Below are 14336 nucleotides of genomic sequence, written 5' to 3'. Positions count from 1 at the left end.
GATAAAATATGGGAAGACGTTGAGGTAATTAGAGTACTAAATGTCTGTCTATTGGCCTTTTTTTCTTAGGGTACAAATTTAATGCATATAATGCTTAACATCAATCTAATATAATATAATGTCTAAACCCTTTAGGTTCATATATATTATTCAGACATGTTTTAGGGGTTAAGTTTATTTTCTAATGGGTTTTCTTGCTCAATGGTTGTAGGGTTCATTCAACCTTGAATCTACAAGCATGAAACATGTTCTATCTTCAGTTGGTTGTAAATGGAGGACATTCAAGACTTCATTAACAACCAAATTCGTAATGCCATTCAAAAATGATCCGGATGCACTAAAAACCCCACCTGCGGAATATGAGGAAATTGAGCAAATGCATTGGACTCAGTTTGTTGCCAGCCGATTGAAAGATGATTTTTAGGTAACTTGGTGTTCCAAATTCCCTAATGAAGGCCTTGAGTGCTATATTGTGTATTTACTAGCTTGGTTTTAGTAAAATGATTTTTGTGGTGGTGCATGTCTTGATTGTAGGAACTGCATAAGGCTCAAAGCCAAAGGGTAGCCAAGAAGAAGTACCATCATAGATTGGCGCGGAACGGTTACGTTGGATTGGAGGAGGAATTGGTAAGCATTCGTGCAAATTTGACTTGTATATTCAATAATTTCTCTTGGTCTAAGCAGGTACTTGTATGGACAGAGAAAACAAATTGGGGAAGAAGAGAACATTGACCTGTCTGTGTTCTGGAAGAAAGCACGCGAGGACTCGAATGGCAACTTGGACGAGGAAGTGTCATCAGTGATGAAAGTCATAGTAAGTACAGTATCATGTATAGGATGAAGCTTTTTTATATGATGATGCATATATATATAGCTTGCAGGGTCAGTATCTTGTTGAGAACATGATGATGTCATCCACCTTAATTTGGCATGCAAGATGAGTTGTTGGAGAAAAAGAAGAACGACGAGCTGCAAGTCGAGGGTGCAAACGATAGTCTTACTAAGGCTCTTGAGACATCTGAGCATGGTGGTCGAGTTAGAGCTATGGGGGGATACGTCAACCCCTCTACGTACTTCAACCTCCCAAAAAAGCCGAGAGATGTCATTACAAAAGACAAGATGTTGGGAATGCTCCAAAAGCAAAACAAAGAACTGTTGGATATGATTGAAAAGTTAGAGTCACGTGACAATGTGGATGCACTGGGTACACCCAAATTGGTTCCAGGGCAGGGGTTGGTTTTCGATAAGGGAAGCTGCTACTTCCCATAAAAGGCTAAGGTTAATGCAGATGACGAGGCAGTAGGAAAAAAGGAGGAAAATGATGAAATAGTGGATGTGGAGGAGCTGAAAATTGAAGAGAAGGTTAATGAAAAGGCTGGTTGCTTGAAGTTGAACATATATATATAAATAGGTTTTGTTTTTTAATTAATTAATAACCTCCTAATTAATTGTTATATATGCTTAGGGTCAAACATGCAAATTGGCAGTACGTGAAATCATCAACGTGGTTGTGTATGGTAGAGTGGTTGAGTTGGCATCCTCAACCGTGCACGGTGTTCCTTTAGGCGAGGGCAATGTCCGGGTTTTCATTGACCGTGCCACTAACTTGGCTGCCTTGCTTCCAATTCCGATGAAGGATCAGTTACTAACTGTTGGACAAGCTATTGACACCCATGTAGCTTGACCGAAGGAACTAGTTATCCAACAAATTAAAAAGATAAATCTGCCATCACTTTACTTTTCCATGTAGATGTACATGCATTCTTAATTAACACTAGTCTGTTTGTTAAATTCACCCTATAAACAGAAAAATAGGGTTCCTGTGATGGTGAAAGAACTATTCAGGAATGATGCACCCTCAAATAAAGTTCCTATGGACTGCAAATTGCTGTATTGTTTTGCGAGGGATACGATGATAGCTACTGGGAAAGCTCTAAGGACTGAGTTAGAGGAAGAGGTTTTTGGGGTTGTCCGCAGATTATACATATTGAAGGAGGATATTATGTTTGTGATGGAGATGCAAGAACTATCTGCCTCATTCATAGTTGTTTACATTAGATAAGGCTATTTGCTTCATTCTTCAAGTGATTTTGTAAATTATTTTGCCATGTGAACTACTCTAATATGATTTGATTCAAAAAACTGATTAGGCACCTATATGAGATGCTTGTGAAGTCACAAATGCATGAAATGATTGCATTTGTGGACCCAGCAGACTGTTTCCAGCAAGGAAAATCTGATAGGGTATTTTTAGTGCCGCACAATTCGGGGTAAGGCTATTTAATTGATGAACAAGTTTGTGTGTTTTTTGATTTTATGCTTAATTCTCATTGTTTCGCATGCTAATTATCATTCACTTTGAAAGGTTGCACTGAGTTTTGACCATTATTATTGAAGACAAAGACGTGGTCTATATAATAGACCCTCTCCCAAAACTGACCCGTGACCAAGATTGGATAGACATTGTGAACACATAAGTTGCTATGACCTTGCTAGTATATTTAATTACATATGCACTGTGATCAAAGGTTTTTGGAGTATAACTTAAAGTTTTGTTTTGTTGTTAACTGCCATTAGAAAATTCAATGGAGTTACAAACAGAACATCTCGAAAAACACCACAATGGAAGAAGTTTAATGTAAGTGTTAGATTTATTATTTCAGTTCTTATGTTCCTCAATTAGTGTCTGTAATTGTTGGTTTCCAATGCATACTAAATGTCTCTATCATTGGATTTGGTTCATTTGTAATGTCCAAAAACAGCCAGGTGGGGTTGAATGTGGCTATTATGTCATGAGATATATGAAGGAGATAATTGAGGATACCAACCTTGCATTTGAGGCGGATACCAACCTTGCATTTGAGGCGAATGTAAGATTAGAATTCACCCTTTAGTAATTAAATATGCAACAATGAATTTGTTTTTTGTTTTTTTTTTGGCTTGGTTGTTGAGGTTTTGATACCTAAGCTTGGATTTTGATCTTGCACTACTTTTTTTATGGGAATGATTGGAAATCTACATTTTTTTTTTCTTGTGGTGATGAATTTGAGTTATGCATGCAGTGAATGAATGGTGAAATTGAGTTATTCATGCAGTCAATTAAATTCACCACTGTATATAACTCACTCTTATTTATTTTGACTCTACCATTTTCATGTACTGCATGCATATATGCATTTAAGTTGTTCTCTTACAGGGTACAAGCTTATGTCATTAAGTTAAAGTCAAAATTATATACTAATAAATTTGCTATATATGCTATATATTTTCAGTGGTCTAATCCAAAGCACAAGCGTTGCAGTTACACCCAAGCACAAATTGATGAGGTGCGGGTTGAATTGGGACAATTTGTTATCTCGACTTATATATTGCCATGTCCGTACGTATGGAGTAGGGTACGTTAGCCATTTTTTGGTATTTAGATGGCCAAGCCAATTTTTTGTAAAGGAAGAACAAATGCATGCAGATTTTAGAACAATGTAGTCAAAGGTTAGGAAAATTGCTGCCATGCCAATATTTTGAAAGTGTATGCAGTTTTGAATTGGAATAATTGATGGGTTTATGGAATTTTGATCATGGCAGCTATGACTATTATTTTTGTGGGATTAATTTGTAATCCTTTTATTTTGTACTTAATTGGAATGTTTGAATGAATGAAATGCATTTATGTATTTGAAATGTTTGAATGAAAGACAAATTTGTAAATGCACCAATTTCAGGCCACACATTTGTGTACTTGCATGTCTAGGGCATTTATATGAGTTTTTGCACAAAAAAAAATTATTTCATACCAACCTTACATATCACTTTTTTCAAAAATTTTAATATCAAATCTATTAAAAAAAATTAATATATAAAGATGGGTTTAACATCAGTTAATAACTGAAAAACGATATCAAAGTTAGTTTAAATATCCGTTTAATAGGTAATGCGATATGTAAGGATGGATGTAATAACAGTTATTTGTAGTGAAAGTACATTTACATATCAATTTAAATTACAGAAACGATATTTAAAATACGTTTACATACCAATTCTTCCAAACTTTCTGTTATTAAAACATGAAATAGATATCAGTTTAATAAGAAATGCGATATATAAAGATTGTTTAGTATCAGTTATTTACTGAAAACCAATTAAATATCTTCTAACTATGGAGATGAGGAAAAACACTTTGGTAGAAATTAACATCTCAAACCATACACATAGAAATACAATTTACATTTCACTTTCATATGTTGTGACATTTAGGTTGGACTGCTTGCCTCATTTTAAGTGCAAGACCACAAAAAACTCAAATGTATATAGGGAAATCATTTCCTCCAATGGATGAGTCCCAAGCCTTCTTGTCACTGGATATCAGCCTAAAAATCAGTGTCAAAACAAGATACCATGATCTTGGATACCATGGACCTTGCAAAAGGGATGTAGCTCAAGCTATACCTGTTACTCAAAGACAAGAAGAAAATAAAGGCATGCTAAGAATAGATAATTTTGGAAACAGTAGTGTATTCATGAAGACTAGTTACTACACTGTAATAGTTTTTATTCTAATACAAAATCAGGTATACATAAACATGAATGTTATCAAACTTTGACATATTTTATAACATATTACTTGAAGTTAAGCTTTCACATTAATTCATTTGACTTTCTATGACCTGAAACTTTAGGTAGGTTTCAACCAGTTTGACAATTTACTTGTATATATATTCTATGAATAAAAAAATGAAAAGGACAAGTATACCTTAAGCTAAAAATAAATAAGGATGATTATGGTAAAAGAACATAAACAGATTGTACACACATCGCATGTGTGGGTTCTACTAGTGTGTGTTTCTATGTGCGTATGCACTTGTGTGTGTAGCATGTAATGAAAATGGTGCGGATTGGTTGCAGAGTGTTGTTTTACGCCATTGGATAGAAAGAGCGGCAGTGATTTAATTTCAAACTGCAGCTCATTATGGGAGATAATGACCCGCTTAAAACAAATATAACCCGAGTAAAAGATAACCCTTATTTCAAATTGCCGTAACTTTTATTTTCACACTGCACCCACCTCCACAAAGAAAAAATGTCAGAGAACTCTCTACATTTCCAACTCCCCATTTCCAACTCTCTATAGGTTTTGGTTGATTTGATTGTGGTATCGTGTGTTTAATTGGTTTGTTGGATGAAAATTTATTTGGTTTGGTGTCCTTTAAAATTGACATTTGAAGGGTAATTGGGTTTTGAAATGTGTCTTGTGCTGGCATTAGCTTCTTTAGATAATCTGGTTTATTAGTTTCAAAATTTTATGGGTATTGGGGTTTTTGATAGCTTTGAATTAAATTGATTAGCAAATTAAGTTCTTCTTTGAAATTATATAGGTTTAATATGATTTTTGTTATGAAATTGTGTTTCTGTGTCGGAGCTTGTTGGGAACGCTGCTTAGGATAGAAAATCATAGGGCTGGGTCGGTGGCAGTTACCAAACCGCCAGGTGGTTACCGACGACCGATCGACCACCGGCGGAATGGCCAACCTGGGCACCGCTTTAGCTACCGACAAGGTCGGTTATCAACACAGTCGGTGTCAGTTGTTGTCAAGCGGTATGGTCGAACTCTGGCCAGTCACCGAGCTCTCTCTGCACCCTCTCTTTCTCTGCTGCAACTCCAACCCCAACGCCCACTGCAACTCCAACTCAGCCCCAGAGCTTCGCCACCGCGCGCAGCGCCACCGCGCGCAGCACCACCATCGCACCCACTCCCCAAAGCTTTGCCGATGCCAAGCACGAGTTCACTGTCCACCTTCGGGATGCTCACGAGGAGAAGAAGAAGAAGAAGAAGAGAAACCAGGGAAGAGGAGGAGAAGGAGAAGAAGAAGAAGAAAAAGAGGAGAAACCAGAGAAGAGGAGAAGGAGAAGAAGAATATCGGTGTCGGTCGGTTCGGTAACACCACCGCCACCACCACTGCCACCTTCGGTAAGGTAGGCGCACCGACACCGACGGGTCGGCCCATCGTCGAAGCGGTTCAGACAGTTTTCGGGTGCAGGTCGGTTTTTTCGATAGACCAACCCAGCCCTAGTAAATCGTACCAATGCACACCCAACTTGTGATGAGGAACAATTAGAGATGTATTAAATATTATAATAACATGGTCTAAGTTATTGGATGAAAATCCAATGGTGTACAACATAGTATGAGTCTTACTTTTCAAATCATGTGTAGGAGAATGAGTGAAGAAAGAGCTCAAGTAATCAGCTCCATTATTAGCTTTATTTATTTCAAAAGATTAGATGCAGGAGGGTTTAGGAACGGTTTTGTGTTATAATGATTGGATCTTCATGGGTTTTGGCTGTTAAAAAATATATATATATATCTTTAGGTTGTCTGACAATTATGTGCCAGCATTTAGATGAAATGAAACAAGAAAATGAAGGGATAGATAACATACCAAGGAAGAGAAGGCCAAAGGAAAGAAGAAGAGGAATCTACTATTCTTAGTATTTGAACAGTAGAATCTACTATTTCGGTTGTTTTGGAGAAGAATACTACTATCTGAATAGTATTCTTAGTCTTCGAAGAAGAAGATGACTACAAAGAAGTTTTTGAAACAAATGTTTCTTAAATCTATTGTGTGTATACAAACCTTAGGTTGTATTTGGTGTGATTGATTTAGGCACTAATATGGCATAATCTGCACTCTCATAAAACATTGAGGGTGTGAAATAAGAAAACCAATTAACCCTTGCGCCCCCCCCCCCCCCCCCCCCCCCGGTCTTTTTTCTAGGTAGCTATTAAACACAACAGTAGGTAGGTAGAAGTGGCTGGTCTAGTTTCTCTAATTTTTTATTCTTCAAATCTAGGAATGGTGAGAGAATTCTATTTTGGAGAGGTATAGGTAGGCAAATACCCTTTAAAATTTGTTTTTCAACAACTTTTCAACTTGGTCATGTATAAGATATCTTGTTGGTTGCTAACTAGGTGATAGATGAGACTGTTCCTTCAAAGCCAATCATTGTGAGAAAATTTTAATGATGAGGGGGTCTCTGGTCCAAGCGCTCGGTAATGGCACCGATTTCTCGATGCTGTTTTTTTTCAAATTAGCCTTCCTCTGCCATTTTGACCCTGTTTTCCGACAGATTTAACCCCATAAGGTGTATGATAGCTTGTGGAAGCTTTATGTTAGATTTTAATGGCTCTTGGTGGCGAGCAATTGGAATAAATAAAAAAATTTGAAATGTAGAGCACTCAGTGTCGCTGCCAAGTGTTCCTCGCGGTGCGGGTATATATATATACTATCACCCTAACATTTTCGTGTTTTCAGCTTCCAAGAGGTGGAAATAGCTTGTTAATTTAGTTTCTACGTCTTTTGTCGCTACAAATTAGAGGTGTCTTCTTCAGGAGCTGTTTCATCAATTGTGATGTGTGGAATGAGATGTTTTTCCAATGAATTTTAGTGTTCAGTGTTAAGTTGAAATTCTTAATGGCATAGTGGTTGAAAGTTATTGTTTTCACAGCTCGTTTTTTATTCACTGTTGGGTGTTTGCTAGTGTGTGTGGGGTGGAGTATTGTGCTTAGTTTCTTCTTTTGTAATGTGATTGACAGTCATGGCAGATTCTGGATCCATTAAATGGCTCAACATTTGGTTAATCTTACATATTACCTTTGTTAAATTGGACGGAGAAAATTATTTGCTGCGTGCCAAGTGCTATGAGGAAATTAAAATATACAGTCATATCCACCCTCATAGGAAAGTAAGGAGTATGAAGAACTGGATTCCAATAATTGTCAAGTTATGTCATGGAGCATGGAGCCATCTGTTTCTCCTATTTCATGTTTTAGATACAACTTATAAGATTTGGGAGACTGTTCGGGTAATGTATTCTATGAAAAAGGTCTCCGAGACTATGATCTCTATGAGAGTCTTTTTCTATTGAAACAAGATGGGAAATCTTTGTTGGACTATTTTAGTACAAAAATCTATTACTTAAAGAAACTCTACAAAAGTCTAAATCTAAATCATAAACCAAGTTACTTCAAAATGTCCAAATTTGACCTCAATTATATTTAACTTTTCGTGTAATTTATGGTATCAACATATTTACCATTTTTTTTTTCTATATTGTGACTTCAGTTATCCCAAAAATAAAAAACTTTTGTGCTAAAATTATATGCAACATTAATAGCATGTGGATCTCAACCCTACTTTAACATGTGAATGAGATTTATAGAAGATGACCACAAAAAGATGTAAATGCTGTCACATACCAAATTAATGCACCAAATTCCAAAATTATTGCCAAAAGCGTCAATAATTTGTTATGGACCTGCTCAATGCAAACAAGAAAATTAGTAAACATCAGAGACCCAAAATTATTCCAAGGAAAACAACAATATTCAGGGGGTACAACTTACATAAAGAGCGCAAAACAAGCCAATTATTATACTTGCGAGATATATGGCTGTTGCATAAATACGGACGGGATCAAGCATCATTGTCACTTGCCGTTTAGGGCCTATGAGGAATGCTGTGCTGCCAAACAAAAGCATGCAACTTAACATCTAAAGTGGAAAACTTTTCCCTAGACAAACGTACAAGAGGGAAATAAAGAATACAGACATATAGTTTATTCGGCAAAAAAGGTATTAAAAATTATTTATTTTCAAAGCAGAAAAGAAAAAAGATTGAAAGCTAATAAAACAATCTGAGCGGAAAAAAAAAGGATCAAATATGCTGGTTCCTAAGGGGCATGTCTTGGGTTTGAGCCAGGACAATGTCCCTTAAGTTGCTTAGCCAAGAAGAAAAAAAAGGAGCAAATATGCTGAACCATTAAATTACAGCCAAAAAGAGATTACAGGTTCTGAAATTTTAAAGTCACACATTATCAGGTTGGAATTACTTGTTTCTTCTCTTTTCTTTAGCTAAGCACACAAGGTGTTAACTTGACTGACATCATTTGCTACCTTTGCAAAATTTGTAACACAAATAATTTATCAAATTTTAAGCACCTTATGGAACTTGTCCTCCATTTTGAACCCCAATAATTCCATGTCATGTGACAGCAATTAAACTGAAGATTCTTATGAAAAAAAAAATAATAATAACACACACACACAATTAAACTGAAGAAAACAGTGATAACCTCATCTTCAGTGGAAGGTTTCCCACAACATTGTGCTCAATTTGTAGATAGAAATTCCAACTCCCCAGGGGGAATAAAAGAGGGAAAGAAATGCAAACTCAAGTAACTAATTGATTAGGTCCAGGCAAACAAAAATGTGAACTTTCTGTTTTTAGCCAAAAACAACATGGATCACATGAGAAGCAAAATCTAACAGAAACCTTCCAAGTCTGTCTTATCACAAAAAATATAAATAAAAAAACAGACAAACCTTCCAAGTGAAAGCAGATTTCCAAGTGTAAATGTAATTCCAAACTTGATTGGATTGAAAAAAACAAGCATCGACTGTCACATGAGAAGAAAAGAAGCCTGCATATTAGTACCATAGAAGGCCACCAATATCTATTCAAGTCAATTTTCAGTTGTCCAATAATTATACAAAATAAAATTATTAAAGCACTTCAACTTAACCTTAACATTGAAAAATTTTCAAGATTATGAGTTCCATGTTCACAGAAACACATTAAAACAGCATATATAGGCTAATTGTTTGCTTGTTTTCTAAGATGCCTCAATACCATCCCCACTAAAAGCATATATTTACTAAATTTATAAAGTTGTTATGTCCAGTCAGACAGCACTGTCCTATGTTGAATCAGGTTTCTCAATTTTTAAAATTGTGAGGAAATAAAAAATAGAGAAGATATACTGGCAACAAAGTAACTAAAAATTGTATATGTAATAATGATTTCACTTTGAAGCAATATGGTTCAAATGAAATGAAGTAGTTTATAAGTGTCTTAAGTTTATACAGACTATAACAAATCTGACTCATGGCAAGTAATCACCAAGCAAGTATTTAGGTATTTGATAAGCATTGACCTCCCCAACGTTCATAGCCCTTTTGGATGAAAATCATAAATCTACAAGCATTGTACCCATTATTTCTCAATGTGGGCTCTTGGATAAATCACAAGAAAAATATCATTTTTGTTGTGAGCAAAAGTATGTGACTACAATTCAAGGAGACAAATCAATAGTCATTGAATGACTCCTCCATTCACTAATGTTACATTACACATGTAGATATCTTTTTTTTTTTGAAAAGAGAGAAACTTTTTATTGATCAAAACTCAGAACAATACACACAATGGACAAGATGTCCATTATTGAGAGAAAAGATCAAAAAACGAAAAAACATAGAATTAGGTCTCATAACGCCTAATCCATTTATCTAAGTGCTGCCCTCCAATCTAAAATTATATCGAATAGATATACCCCCCTGAAATCACTAGTAACAGATGCCCAAAGGGATGACCAAAACACTACTCTATCCCACAATTCTTCAACATCTGCACCTCTATAATCCTCAAAAATTCTTCGATTCCTCTCCATCCAAATAACCCAGAAAATGGCCAGCATTCTGCAATTCCAAAACACCTTGGCCTTCTTGATCCCACCAAAACCAAAGAACTTTTCACTCAACAAAGAATAGCACCCTTCTGGCATTACCCACATTACCCCTGCATCTTTGAATAAATTTGACCACAGCTTTGCTGCTACAGAACACTGAAGGAAAACATGATCAACACTCTCCCCTTGGATCTTACACATAACACACCTGCTTGGAGATAAACAAACATTTGGCCTCTTTTTTTGTAGAATATCACAAGTATTTATCTTTCCAAGAGCTACTAACCAAGCCAAAACTCTGACTTTTGGAGGAACTTTTGCTTTCCAAATCAAGCCTGCCGGTAGAAAAAGACTACCATCGCCATGCCCACAAAGAAAGGTAAAAAAAGACTTTGAAGAGAAAAACCCTTTTGAGTCCAATTTCCAAATTCTTGAATCTCTAGTGGACGACAAATGAACTTTCTCAAGCACTAAGAGCAAGGATGACAACTCCTCCACTTCTAAGTCATTTAAATTCCTTCGAAAGCCCAGGTTCCAAATTGGCTGAAAATTAACTCCCCCTGCCATTTCTGCCACTGTTAAGCCATGATGATCTGACAGATTATACAGCCTTGGAAAACAGGTTTTAAAAGCCTCCTCTCCTCCCCAAACATCCTCCCAAAATCTAGCCCTTTCGCCGTTCCCTACAACCAGCTTACAGCACCCTATAAACTTATTAAAGCCTTTTGATATATCTTTCCAAGGGCTGCGACTTGACCCTTTCCTTACCTCTTTTGAATCCCAACCATTCTCGTGGTTTCCATATTTACTTCTAATCACTTCATGCCATAAGGATTCTCTTTCCAAAGGATATCTCCAAAGCCATTTCCCCAATAAGGCCATATTTTTTGCTTCCAGATTCCCTATGCCCAATCCCCCTGATTGCTTTGACTGAGAAACAATATCCCATCTAACCAGATTAAACTTTCTCCCTTCCCCAACTCCTTTCCACAGGAAGTTTCTCATTAGTTTCTCCACCCTTTTAGCTACCCCCTTTGGTATTTTAAAAAGTGATAAGTAATAAGTTGGGATACTCCCCAAAACAGCCTGAATCAATGTCAGTCTTCCTCCCCTTGATAAGAACGCTTTCTTCCAATTTTCCAGTCTTTTCTCTATCTTTTCCATCACCGGATTCCAGAAATTTGATGCTCTCGGATTACCCCCCAGAGGCAAACCCAGATACTTCATAGGCCAGGCACCCACATCACAATCCCAATCAGCTGCTAACCTCTGCACTTTACTCTCTGCTGAATTAATACCCGCTATAGCACACTTTGAACGATTAATTTTTAATCCTGAGACTACACAAAAACAGTCAAGAACATCTAATAAATTCTGCCACATTTGCTCATCTCCAGTGACAAAAAAGATGGTATCATCAGCAAATTGGAGATGAGACACTTGCACTCTTTCCCGTCCCACTTTCAACCCCTCGATCAACTGTCTCTCCCTTGCTTTTTCAATCAATCGACTAAGCCCGTCTACCACAATTGTGAATAGGAATGGCGATAGAGGATCTCCCTGTCTCAAACCTCTAGAAGCCCCAAATTTTCCACATGGTCTTCCATTTATCATTATTGAAAAATTTGCAGACCTCAAACAGCCCACTATCCACCTTCTCCATCTTGCCCCAAAGCCCTTCTTTTCCATCATAAAGTCCAAAAAATCCCAATCTACATGATCATATGCCTTTTCAAAATCAATTTTGAATACCAGACCTTCAATTTTCTTCGTTCTCACCTCCTCAACTAACTCATTGGCCACCAAAACAGCATCCAAAATCTGTCTATTTTTCACAAAAGCACTTTGTGCAGATGATATTGTTGCACTTAAAACCTCCCGTAATCTGGCTGCCAATACTTTTGCTAAAATCTTGTAGAGACTCGATACTAAACTGATTGGTCTATAATCCCCAATTCTTAATGATTCCACCTTTTTCGGAATGAGGCAAATATATGTCTCGTTTGTAGTAGCATTAACCACTCCGGTTCTGTAGAATTCTTCAAACACCTTGAGCAGCTCCTCTTTCACCACATCCCAACATCTTTGAAATATTAACATCGTGAAACCATCTGGTCCTGGTGACTTGTCCTGACAGCAGTCCATGATAGCTCTTCTTATCTCCTCTTCCTCAAAAGGTCTTTCTAGCCACCTTGCTTGCTGATCTTCTATTGGACTCCAGTTCAGCCCATGAATTCTACTAGTTCGCCTTTTAGAATTATTATACAGATTTGTAAAAAATCCGATAATTTCATGCTCAATCAACTTCCTGTCTTCCACTATCACTCCTTCTCCTACTTCTAATTTTTCAATGTAGTTCCTCTTCTTCCTTCCATTTGCAATTGCATGAAAAAATTTAGTATTACTGTCTCCTTCCTTTGCCCATTGCACTTTTGCCCTTTGCCTCCAACGAATCTCCTCTCTAAAAATTAGCTGCCCCAGCTTGTTTCTGAGAGATACCCTTTCTTCTCTTTGTACAGGGTTTAACCCTTCTCTTTCCTCGATGCCATCCAGCTCCTTTATTTTCTCCTCTGCTGCTCTTTTCTCAAGTCCCACATCCCCAAACACCTCCTTGCTCCACACTTTCATTTTTTGTTTCAAAAATTTCATTTTCTGCATAAATTTATAACCTTCTCCCCCCTGGAAAGTCTGCTCACCCCACCAATCCTTTATGTTCTTAGTCAATGATGGATGCTCCATCCACATATTCTCAAATCGAAAAGGAGCTGGACCCCATTTCACAGAAATTGTATCTAGTACAATGGGGCAATGATCTGAAATGACTCTAGGCATAACGGATTGCCTAGCATTTGGAAACATCTCTCCCCACTCCTTTGAGAAAAGGAATCGATCTAATCTGCAGCACACTGCCTCCTCCCTCAACACATGTAGATGTCTTTATAACCAAGAAAGCAGATTATGATTACCCACCAATCAGCATTCACATGTATTTTAGGTTTCAAAAGTAACAGTATGCATAACTGGGAAGTGGGAAGGTAGGAAAAGAAAAATGAGTAGTAAGCAAACATAAAGAAAAGCACAGCTGAAATGAAAGAAAGTATTAGAAGATGCTAAAACTTACCAAGAGAGTACAAGTTAATCCGGCAGACAAGCATATGGCGAAACCGTAAAACCTCTGTTTAGTTTAATCAAAATCAGGGAAAAATACAAAGAATAAAACCCAAAAATAAAAATAAAAATAGGGAGACAATTGACTAAAGAAAAAAAATGAGGAATTGCAGATCTGGGCAATGAGAGTTTAGTAATGTAATATTTATTACCTGTTTAGTGGACAAGGTGCAGTTGCGATTGAAGTCGTCCATGAAAGAAGAAGAAGAAGCAGCTTCACGGTCGTCGTCCTCATCGACCTCCATTCCCACCAGCATCTTCACCTTCTCAAATGCTTGGTTCATCTTCTCCATTTCTCTCTCTCTAACACAATTCACACACTCAGATCCACCTTCAAATTCTTTCTTTCTTAGCTCCTGCCAGTACAACCTTTTTGTTCTACTTTTTTGCCTTTTTGTTAATTTAGGAAAGAGACAGAGTTTCTACAGCCTAGGCCAAGGCTGCCTAGCAATTCAACTATCAAGTATCAGCTTCTTTGGAGCTACTATTCGTACCCTCCAAAATCTTTACCATAACCCCACCAATTTTTTACCCCAAAATTTCCAGTTTTGTCCACAAATAAACTTAGGAGGTGTTTTCAATATGGAGTTTGATGGACTTTAAATTAAAGTCTAGGTATATTCAATCTACACTTTTAAAGAGTTTATAAA

At 36.9% G+C, this 14336-nt stretch overlaps 1 protein-coding gene across 1 annotated transcript; it reads right to left on the bottom strand.

Moving 5' to 3' along the window:
* Positions 1-4200: 4200 nt before the first annotated feature.
* On the bottom strand, positions 4201-14100 carry LOC147285909 (Got1/Sft2-like vescicle transport protein family). The gene is made up of 6 exons (XM_086241702.1): positions 13839-14100; positions 13640-13693; positions 9377-9450; positions 8399-8516; positions 8252-8310; positions 4201-4443 (listed from the first exon to the last, which is right to left on the bottom strand). Exons 1-6 carry the CDS (start codon positions 13977-13979, stop codon positions 4365-4367), a joined length of 525 nt encoding a protein of 174 aa, XP_086097828.1. The 5' UTR covers positions 13980-14100; the 3' UTR covers positions 4201-4364.
* Between the last annotated feature and the right edge of the window lie 236 nt (positions 14101-14336).

This window comes from Dryas octopetala, chromosome 4 (assembly GCF_963921425.1).
Source record: "Dryas octopetala chromosome 4, drDryOcto1.1, whole genome shotgun sequence".
NCBI lineage: Eukaryota > Viridiplantae > Streptophyta > Magnoliopsida > Rosales > Rosaceae > Dryas > Dryas octopetala.
Note: the sequence above shows the minus strand (reverse complement) of the source record. Positions and strands in the feature narration are given on the sequence as shown.

Excerpts from the sequence above, each read along its gene's own strand:
- LOC147285909 (XM_086241702.1), bottom strand. The coding sequence starts at position 13,979 with ATGGAGAAGATGAACCAAGCATTTGAGAAGGTGAAGATGCTGGTGGGA. Across the intron at positions 9,451-13,639 it reads GATTAACTTGTACTCTCTTG|TCGATGCTTGTTTTTTTCAA; the intron begins GTAAGTTTTAGC and ends CTCATGTGACAG. Across the intron at positions 8,311-8,398 it reads GCTTGTTTTGCGCTCTTTAT|GTCCATAACAAATTATTGAC; the intron begins GTAAGTTGTACC and ends TGCATTGAGCAG.